At 56.0% G+C, this 9569-nt stretch overlaps 1 protein-coding gene and 1 long non-coding RNA gene across 3 annotated transcripts in view; one reads left to right on the forward strand and one right to left on the reverse strand.

The window, feature by feature from the left end:
* The window catches only part of LOC308637160, a 38015-nt gene extending 34082 nt beyond the window's left edge, over positions 1 to 3933 (reverse strand). For both annotated transcript variants that reach the window (XR_014019573.1, XR_014019574.1), the window contains exon 1: positions 3796 to 3933. This is a non-coding gene — a long non-coding RNA (uncharacterized lncRNA). The remainder of the gene's footprint in view (positions 1 to 3795) is intronic.
* Positions 1 to 8766, forward strand: part of VAC14 (VAC14 component of PIKFYVE complex) — a 103258-nt gene extending 94492 nt beyond the window's left edge. Inside the window, exons 17-19 of the mRNA XM_081273370.1 lie at positions 313 to 392; positions 3168 to 3318; positions 8150 to 8766. Coding sequence (XP_081129496.1) covers positions 313 to 392; positions 3168 to 3318; positions 8150 to 8312 — 394 coding nt within the window. The 3' untranslated portion in view covers positions 8313 to 8766. The remainder of the gene's footprint in view (positions 1 to 312; positions 393 to 3167; positions 3319 to 8149) is intronic.
* The last annotated feature ends 803 nt before the right edge of the window (positions 8767 to 9569 follow it).

Consider the following 9569-nt stretch of genomic DNA (forward strand, 5'->3'; position numbering starts at 1 on the left):
CTCCTGGTGCCTCAACCCAGTCACAGGGGCAAAGAGAAGAGAGCTGCCCGAGGGGAACCCGAGCACCCACACAGGAGGAATAGACAGGCAAAGAGAATAGAAGTGTCCTTTGTATGCCAGATTATGGCTAGCAAGAGCCAGGCTCTGCCCAGGAAACCAGGGCCAAGTGAGAGGGATACATGGAGCTCTGAGCTGGGGCGCAAGCCCCTGCGGTCCAGCCTCTGCCGGCTCTTGGGAAGGTATGGCCAGCCTGGCCCAACTCTACAGCTATGCTGGCCCACTGGGAAGACTTTTCCTTGACTGTTCACCCAGTGGGGACCTGGAAGTCACAGTGGACTTCCTCACCGAGGTGGACAAACTGGTGCAGCTGATTGAGTGTCCCATCTTCACATGTAAGGCTCCTCACTCTGTCACTTTCGCTAGCTGGCCTGGAGTAGGTGGGGTGGAGCCAAGCCCAGAGACTCTTGGCTTAGTCTGCGGAGGGAGGATCATCCTAGGGATGCTTCTGGAATGTCAAGAATGTAAGGCTGTGTATGACCAGGCTGAAAGGCCAGCTGGAGCAGGACTGGGGCACATGGAGTTAGAATTTGGTCCTGCCTCTCTTCAAGGTGGGTCTCATGGACATGGTCCAGTGCTTACACAAACCCACCTGAAGGTTAATATCAGGCCGTGACCCAGGGCTGTCCCCAGCCACCCATCCCTATAGCATGCTGCCCTCCGCTCTGCATTTCTATAGTTATGGGGTACCCAGGCAACCCTGCCAGTTTTCCTCTTTGCCCAGGAGCCATGCCCTCCTCCCTGAAAGAAGAGATGGCTGTAGTAGGAGCCAACGGGCAGGAGCTGCCTGCCGAGTAACACCCCGGCTAGATGTGCTAAAGTGGCAGCGGGCGGGGTAAGCACAGCTCTTGGCACCTCAACACAGGCATTGCCTACTCCCCGAAGCAGGCCACACTCTGAGTGACACAGGTGGTAGAGAAGCCAAGGGCAGCCCTGCCAGTGGCCACCTTCCAGGCCCGGCTGCCTGGGCCCCCAGCACTCTGGCAGCACCTCTGGTCCACCCAGCCTAAGCCATCAGCCCTCATTCTGGAGCCCAAAGCAAATGCAGGGGCTCAGGGCTTCCTCTTTTCCATTCAGAGAGCCAGCTTCTCAAAGCAGCAGGTCCAGTGACCCAGGCCCTAGAACAAGAAGGAGACCTGTTGTCAGCAGAGTGCCTTGCAGCTGTGTCCCAAGTGGGCCCTGGCCTGACATCTCACTTCCTGAGGGTTCCTTGTGGCAGACCTGTATCTGAGGTCAGGTCCAGGCTAACCCTGGAGAAGCCATCAGCTTCCGCTCCTCAGTCAAGGACCTCTGTGGGCAAGGCATTGACAGCAGAGACGCAAGCCTGGCTTTGACCCACACCCATCCCAGCTGAGTGGCCTGGACCCTGCTGGTGGGTGGCTGGCTCTGACACAAGGCAGTCCCAGCTTCCCCAACTCCCAATGGAGGAAATGACTCAAAACTGTCCCTTGCTTCTCTAAAGCCATGTGGATAGTAAACAGGTTTCCTCTGTTGATCACCAGTCAACACAGAGGACTCCTATGACTCTGACAGGTGTAGGAATTCCTCCCCACCAGCAAGCAAGCAACATGAAGCAGACACCAGCCAGACATCCGACCAATCCAATTCAGTTCTGAAACTGCCTGAAGACAGCATCAGATCTCAGATTCCCAAAACTGATCCCCTTCACTTCAGATGCTAGTCACAAGCCCCAGGTTGCTTTCATTGTGCTTCTGACCAACTGGCTACAGTGCAGCCTTGGGTTCGGTTAATTTGTTGGAGCATCTCACAGAACTTGGGGAAACATGTTTGCCAGTTACTCCTAAAGGGTATTCCAAGAGACACAGATGAGGAGCCACGTGGGGTGAGGTGTAGGAAGGCCGTGCCACCCTGCAGATACTTTTGTACATCCCACTATCCAGAAGCTCTTGGAACCCAGTCCTTTGGGATTTTATGGAGGTTTCATCACTTAGCCATGCTTGATTAAATCACTGACTGCTAGTGATCAGCTCAACCCTTAATCCTCTCCACTCCTGCCTTTCAGGTGATCAGCCCCATCCGAAAGCTACCAAGGGCCTGTCTGCCATCAGGTGCCTCATTAGCATTCAGAAGGAAGTGTGTGCCAGGACACTGGGATGAATACCAAATGTGTATTTCACAATATCAATAGACCAGGCCTGGGGACAATTGTCAGGTCACCATTTGTGACTTCTTCCTGGAAGGACTGTGGGAGGCCTCTCTCCTACTTCCTGGCTCCAAGGACTGGCTGTTTAGTCTCCCAGCATCCCACCGGCCTGCTGCTGGGGAGGCATGGCCACTCCAAAAAGATGGTGCCACAGAGGGTGCCTGAGATGGAGTTCAGAGACACAGAAAGGAGAAGCCAGTGATCCTCCTGCACAGGCTCAGAGGAGAGCAGCAAAGGCCTGCTTCCAGGCCAGTCTCCCCTTTGGGCCTTAGGGAAGCTGGAACTGCCTTGGAATGCAGCAGGCCACCGGTGGGCACCCCAGGTCAGAATGGGTGCTGGGCAGGGACCTCTGGGAGGTCATAGCAGCCTGTTTCTGAGTTAGATATCCAGAAGCACCTCCCAGACACTGCAGGCTTGGCATGTGCCTTGCTACACACAAAAGCTTTTTCCCATCCTGCCCTCCCTTAAAGCTGTCCTAATCCACTGTCTTTCTTTCCAGCTCGCCCTATTTATAGCTCACGTGCTGGCACGTGCAGAACTGACTGGGGAATCTGTTACTCTGCAAGCCCCCAACCTCTTATTACCAGGGAGGCAGCTGAGCACAGGGACACGGGGGACAAGCAGCAGGTTTGGGGGTCCTCAGACCAAGGGGAATGCTGAAAAGATGAGACCAGCAGGTGGACAGGTGGGAAGAGAAATGAAATCATAGAAATGGCTAAGGCACTTCCGGAGGAGGGGGCAGGCCTGGCTGGCTGTGGAGGAGCCCCTGTCTAGATCTAAGCCACAACTGCTCAGCCAGCCCCTGCAGGCTGGGTCCATAGTACCCGGGGTGGCCCTCTCCCAGCCAGGCTGGGCAGGGGATCTGGGCCGCATGTATTTCAGTTTCATAGTAGCTCCAGGATCCCTCACCTCTGACCCCTGGCCTCTGCCCTCTTCCCTGCCACAGATCTGCGCCTGCAGCTGCTGGACGTGAAAAACAACCCATACCTGATCAAGGCTCTATATGGCCTGCTCATGCTGCTGCCCCAGAGCAGTGCCTTCCAGTTGCTTTCTCATCGACTCCAGTGTGTGCCCAACCCCGAGCTGCTGCAGACCGAGTGAGTGCTGGGCCAGGGGCACTGCCCTCAGCATCCATGACCGCTCCAGGGAGGAGATACACAAGGGACCGCCTGATCTCCCTGCCTCAACACCCACCCCTTTGTCACTATGGCCCCATCCACCCACAGCCACTTGCCCTTAGCCCTTAGGTCCTGCAGAGCCCCAGGCTGGGGGTTTCTGGCACTATTCACAAGGTGAACAAGCAGCAGGGTCTTCTCCATGTGGGGGTGGGGGCACTTAGTGAGACCAGGACTCAGTCTAGGAACTGAGAGTCACCGAGTAGAAGCCCCTGGAGAAGAGCTCCAGGTTAGGGGAATGAGACAGATAGTGCAGATGGCAATCAGACCAGGAAGCCAGAGAGAGCCCAGTGGTGGGCAACCCCTGGCCTCAGACAGCCATGCCAACCCATCTGCAACACAGACTCAGACCTGGGACACAGAGACCCCAGCATCACTGGGACCTTCCCGGCAACATACCTGGTGGGACGGGAAGCGAGGATGCACCCATGGCTACCCTGCTGGGGTCCTGCCTGCAGGAAGAGTAGGTCTCTGAGAGGCCCAGAATGGCATCCTCTGGGCAGGGGGGTCCACGCTCCCACCCTGAACCCACTGCTGGCCCTGGCCCCAGAGCCTCTTGGGCTGTGTCTATATTTGGTAACCCTTGGAGGCTTTGCCTCATCCACAGGCATTTGGCATCCGAGATGGAAAATTTCACTTGTCAGGTCACCATGGAAACAAGCAGAGCCACTGAGAAGATTTACGCTGACTGGAGCGCACCCAGCTTGCATCAGATGCCCTGTGTGTCTAGAATCCCCCTCGGCTGTGCAAGCCACTCGGCAGGCCCGGCGCCTTGCTCCAGCAAAAGACTTTGGGCATTTGCCCTTGGGGTGGACGTAGGCAGCCTTGGGGTGGACCTGCCAGACTCAGACCTTGACCAAAGTCCTTATGCCCTCAGGACCACTGGGCTTAGTTTCCTGCCACCTTGCCCCAGAACCTGGCCTCCCCAGAAACCACGTGGTTGACACCTGATAGGTCTCCCAGATGAGGCCCAGATCCTGCCTTCTCCTGCCCCTTTCTCCATACAGCAGCTTTCTAGGTGACAGGCTAGGTCTTCTGCTGCTGCCATCTCGTAGCTCAGGGTACCACCCAGGTGATCTCCAAGAGCCAACATTCAGTGTTCTGAGTGTTCCAGGGGAACAGGGAGGCAGAGGTGGGGTTGGGTTTGCATGCAGATCCCCCCGATCAGAGCACCTCCAGCACAGGGACTTGGAGAGAGGCCCAGAAGCCACACAGCACCTCGCCAGCCTGGCCTCTGCATTGCGTTTTTAATGTCCTGTAGGTGTTAGGGCTCCCTAGAAGGCACCTAGGAGGGGAAGGAATAGCATGAAGGAAGGAAGAAGGAGGGAGAGCTCCTTCCTGTGGCCACGGGTTTCCCCTGGGGGAATCTGCCTTCCTCGTGGCCCCTGGGCCAGGCTATAAGCCCTGCACTACCCACAGCCACTCCAAGAACTCTGCACGCTGCCTCTTATCTTGGGAGGAGAGTGAAAGCTCTTAGTGCTCAGACTCTTCCCCATTCTCCCCAATCCAGGTACAACAAGTTTGCAGAGGGAAGCTGGAAAAAAATGAGTAGTTCTTCAAAGTCTCCTATGGTCTGAGTCAAGAAAGTCTTGAGCAAAGGGGTTGAATTCTCTGATTCTGCGAGTCAGTAGATGACACAGTCCTCAACTAGGATCCCGTCTGAACTCTGGCATAGAATGTGTCTCTGTGGCCTCAGACAAGCCCCATACCCTTTTTGGAATACTGGTTTCTTCATAAGTAAATGAACATTTGTAATAAATAGGTATGTGGTTGGGAAGAGGGCTCTTCCCAGCCTTTCAGACCTTAAATTCCCAGCCATTCTTTGAAAGGGCCTGAGAAGAACCATCCAGAAGGCTGAGACAGGAGGATTGCAAGTTGAAGGCCAGCCTCAGCAACTCAGCGAATCCCTAAGCAACTTAGGAAGACCCTGTCGCAAAATAAAAAGGACTAGGAAGGTAGCTCAGTGGTAAAGCACCCCTGGTTCAACCCCCAGCACCAAAGGGTGTGGGGACGGACTGGGAAAAGAGAACATAGTCACAGGCAGTGGATGAGGAAGAGGCCTCAGAGAGAGCTGGGGGAGAGGGTTGCAGGGTTAGGCACAAAAGAACAGCTCACACTCTGGAAAGGGGGCTAAGGACAGTCCCAGCCCAGGGTGGGGCGGGCAGCTGGCAGACAGTGTGGAGTTGCCCAACAGGCCTGTGCTGGGAACAGCTGAGGAAGTTTCTCTGCTCCTCACCCACCCATGCATTTTGCCCCCACCCCCTCCAGGCTTCCAGGCCACTCTCAGGGATCCTCAGTGAGGCCAGAGGGAACCCCTGAAAGCTGGTGACAGGAGAAAGGGCCAGCTCTGGGTTCTGGAATCCTGGCTCTGTGATGCTGGCAGTGTCCCCGTCACCCAGTACCTGCAGGTGGTTGGAAACAGAACATGTAGGGCCTGAGCAGTGATCATGCCCATAACAGGCAAGGAGAAAGCCGTGCCCTCCATGTTGAGAGGTCCTAGGCAGTGTCCTCCACTCCCAAGGGGACACACCTACCCTGCTCTCAAGACCTCAGGCCAGGAAAGGTCCACCTATCACTTGCCAAAGTCTCAGATGGCAAGGTGCAGCCCACTCCTCCCAGCCCCCTACTCCTGTCTCTTCAGTGCTCATCATCCTAAGGTCTGCCTTCCATTGCCAGCATCTCATTAAGAAGCCCTCATCACCGGGTGCAATGGCACACACCTGTAATCCTAGCTGCTCAAGAGGCTGAGACAAGATGATCACAAGTTCAAAGTCAGCCTCAGCAAAAGCACAAGGCGCTAAGCAACTCAGTGAGACCCTGTCTCTAAATAAAATACGAATTAGGGCTGGGGATGTGGCTCAGTGGTCAAGTGCCCCTAGAGATATGGCTCATTGTTCAATCCCCAGTACCCCCCAAAAAAAGAACCCTTCATTTCAGTCCCTGCCCTGGACCTTAGGCCTGGAGTTTGCTGGGGATATTGTTGGGAGCAGCATGCAGATCCCTGCCCCCCCCCATCAGATGATCCCTGTGGCCTCGTTCTCCAGGTCTGCACACCTTTTCCCTGATCCAGCCTAAGTGGGTTAGAGCTTCAGTGTCCCTCAGCCTCCTCAGAAGCCCACGTTGCTGCTCTCTTGGGGCACTGGCACCTTGGCCACAGAGTACTGTGCCAGGAAGATCCCTCCCTATTCCCAGGAAAGGCACAGGCAGCAGCAGTATGCACAGTCAGGCCACTTAGAGTGAACCCCAGCCTGGCTGCTTCAGATCTATATTGAGCCCTAACCCAGGAAGCAAGGGTTTGATACCATCCAAGAGGCTTCAGGTGGTATATCTTTCACAGAAGGGTGGGAGGAAACAGTTGTAGGGCAGGGGATGGGAGGCCAGCTCCAGTCCAGACAGTATCTCAGCTATGGGAAGTAGTCCCCTGCCCACATCCTGGTGAGCTTCAGATGCCATCAGACTCTGGCCATTGGTTTCCTGTGCTGAGCCAAGCTCATGGGTGAGGGTGTGTTGGGTGGAGCTCCATTGCAGTTCCCTCAAAATGGACTGAACAGCCAGTGTGCGCAGCCTTGGACTGCTAGCCTGGCCAGCCTCACCCCAGAGGTACCGAGTTGTAGACACAAGCAGCCACCCCTCAGAGCTGGATGGGATCTGGGCACCAGGTTAAGCTCCTAGTTGTCCTGTCTGGAGAAATTCTTATCACCCCAGTGCTCCTATGGCAATTCCCACTTACAGATGAGGAGACACTGGCATGCCCAGTTAACCAGAAAGTGGTCATATTGAGGTGGGTCCAGGCCTCTCACTCCTGCTCGCAGCGGCTGCCTGTACACACACACACACACCTCTATATTAGGGTCTCATCATGAACTCAGGACCCAGAAACTTTCTGCTTAGCTGTGCAGCCCAGTCTTTATGAGACTTTTAGCCAAGGCCACCAGATCACAGGGCGCCATAGATCTACTTCTGCAAGCCAGTGAGGCCAAAGGAGGCAGCAGCAGAACATTTCACGAGTCACTGCTGGAGGGATGGTTAGGAATGAGACAGGTCCAAAGGGATCCCGTCCCACCTGTAAGCTAAGCACCACACTTGAGCAGGGTAGCGGGGCTACTTACCACACTGTACAATCAGGGAGCACTGTGTGCACTGTAGCTATGCAGCCCACAACCCGTGCTGCTGTACAGAACAACAGGAGGGTGGTAGCAACAGCCATCAGCATATCTAGTGGTGAGACCAGCTCTCCTTCCTCAGGGACAAGGAGTAATTGCAGGCCTCAAGGCCCAAAAACTCAAAAACAAATGTCCTGCCAAGTGAGGGCCCATCAGAGACTTCAGTGATCCCAGTTGTCCCCAGCCCTAGCCTTGCCCTAGAGAAAGGGCCAGGCTGTCCTCCCCCTTCTCCCCAGACCCTGTTCCAGGCCCCAGCTGGCTTCCTGGCTGGCTGCTAGCCCTGGCTTTCACCCCAAAGGGAGCCACTCATAAACAGGAAATACTTCCCCATGCGATGCCTGCTCTGGGCGCCATTGCCAACCCACAGCCTGGGAGTGATATCCAAGTTCCCACCAACTACAGAGGGGGGTGTTCCTGGGGCTCCCCAGCTTTGGGGACTGGCTGTTAGAGAGGGGTTACTGGGCAGGGGGCAGGCAGACTCCCAGGGGCTGAGCCCCACCAGCCTGCAGCTCTGCCCATTCTCACTGCCTACCACCAGGAGCCCCCATGTATTGCAGACGCTGATTCAGCCCTCCACTCCTTCTCCTCAGAGACAGTCTGAAGGCAGCCCCCAAGTCCCAGAAATGCGACTCGCCCAGCATTGACTACGCAGAGCTACTGCAGCACTTTGAGAAGGTCCAAAACCAGCATCTGGAAGTGAGGCACCAGCGGAGTGGGCGTGGGGACCACCTGGACCGGAGAGTTGTCCTCTGACACACCTGGCATGGAGAAGAGCCCAACCAACCAGGGGCCCATGAAGCACTCAGGGTCTTCAGGATACCCTCCCAAGGAGCCTGAGGACCTGCCTCAGGAGCAGGGCTGGGCCTGACCACCAGCCCAAGGCAGGGAGGGGGTGAGGCTGCAGCACCCCAGCTCCTCTCAGTGCTGTCAGCTGCACGCTGGCTTCAGACAGCTGGCTTCCCACCAGGGTAGAGCCACAGCCTCAGAGACCACCCATCCTCTGGAATCTGTCTCGGAACTTCTAATGCCCCCTTGTGAAAAGAGCTTGACCTCAGCCCCGAGAGCTTTGGTCTCATGTGCCTGTGTATACATACATAAACGTGTGTGTACGTATGCATGTGCACACAGGGGTCGGCACAAAGGTCTCTACTGAATGATGTGCCCCCTCCCCACTCCCGCCCCAATAAAGATATGACAGAAACCTTAACTCGAACCTGTCCACTCTTTCCCTGCTGGCACTTGTGCCCCACCTGTTACTGCAGCTGCCCCAGGCCCTCATCTGTCCAGAAGATCTGGTCTCTTGCTGGCCCCAGAGTGGGCCTGCACACTCACCTGACCTGAGCTATGTCCTTAAGGCCCAGCTCTCCACTTCTAGGACCCACACCTTTCTGGCCTGCCCTAGAACCCTGAACCCTGCCTTTCTTCATATCCTGATCTGACTTCCATTCTGAGTCCCTTGGGCAATGGAACATGTCCCCATCAGGCCCAAGGGAGCTGAGCCTCAGGGTTTTCTGGATGAAGGGGACTCTGCTGAACACTCTGCAGATCACTGGGGAATGGGAGGAAAGGCCAGAGCACTCGGGGGAAGAGGGACAGGTGCCCCAACACTTAGTTTGGCTGAAAGAACTTCTCCACTCCTGTAGGCCAGGGTTCACCTATCCCCAGGCTTTGGGAAGCCTTGGCTTGGCTTGACCAGCTCCCAAGTGGCTCCTGGAATAGGGGCTTATGCCTGCTCTTCCAGAACCCCCAGCCTAAGATACCCCATGAGTGTTTACTTGCCTGGAGTCTCTAGGAAGACAGACTGTACTTGCTGCTACTTATGGCCCACGTACAAATATATGCCTCCCTATGCACTACCCAGGCATCAGGGATCCCTACCTGTGAGGAAGGAGGTTGTCCCAGGGCCAGGAGATAGCGCCACCCCGCAAAGCCCTGGCCTCGGGCACCCCACCTGGGTGGCATCAATACCGCTTGGAAAAGAAGCCCAATAACTGGAGGGTCTGTCCCAGG

Source organism: Spermophilus citellus (assembly GCF_964194105.1).
Source record: "Spermophilus citellus genome assembly, chromosome: 18".
NCBI classification, from domain to species: Eukaryota; Metazoa; Chordata; class Mammalia; order Rodentia; family Sciuridae; genus Spermophilus; species Spermophilus citellus.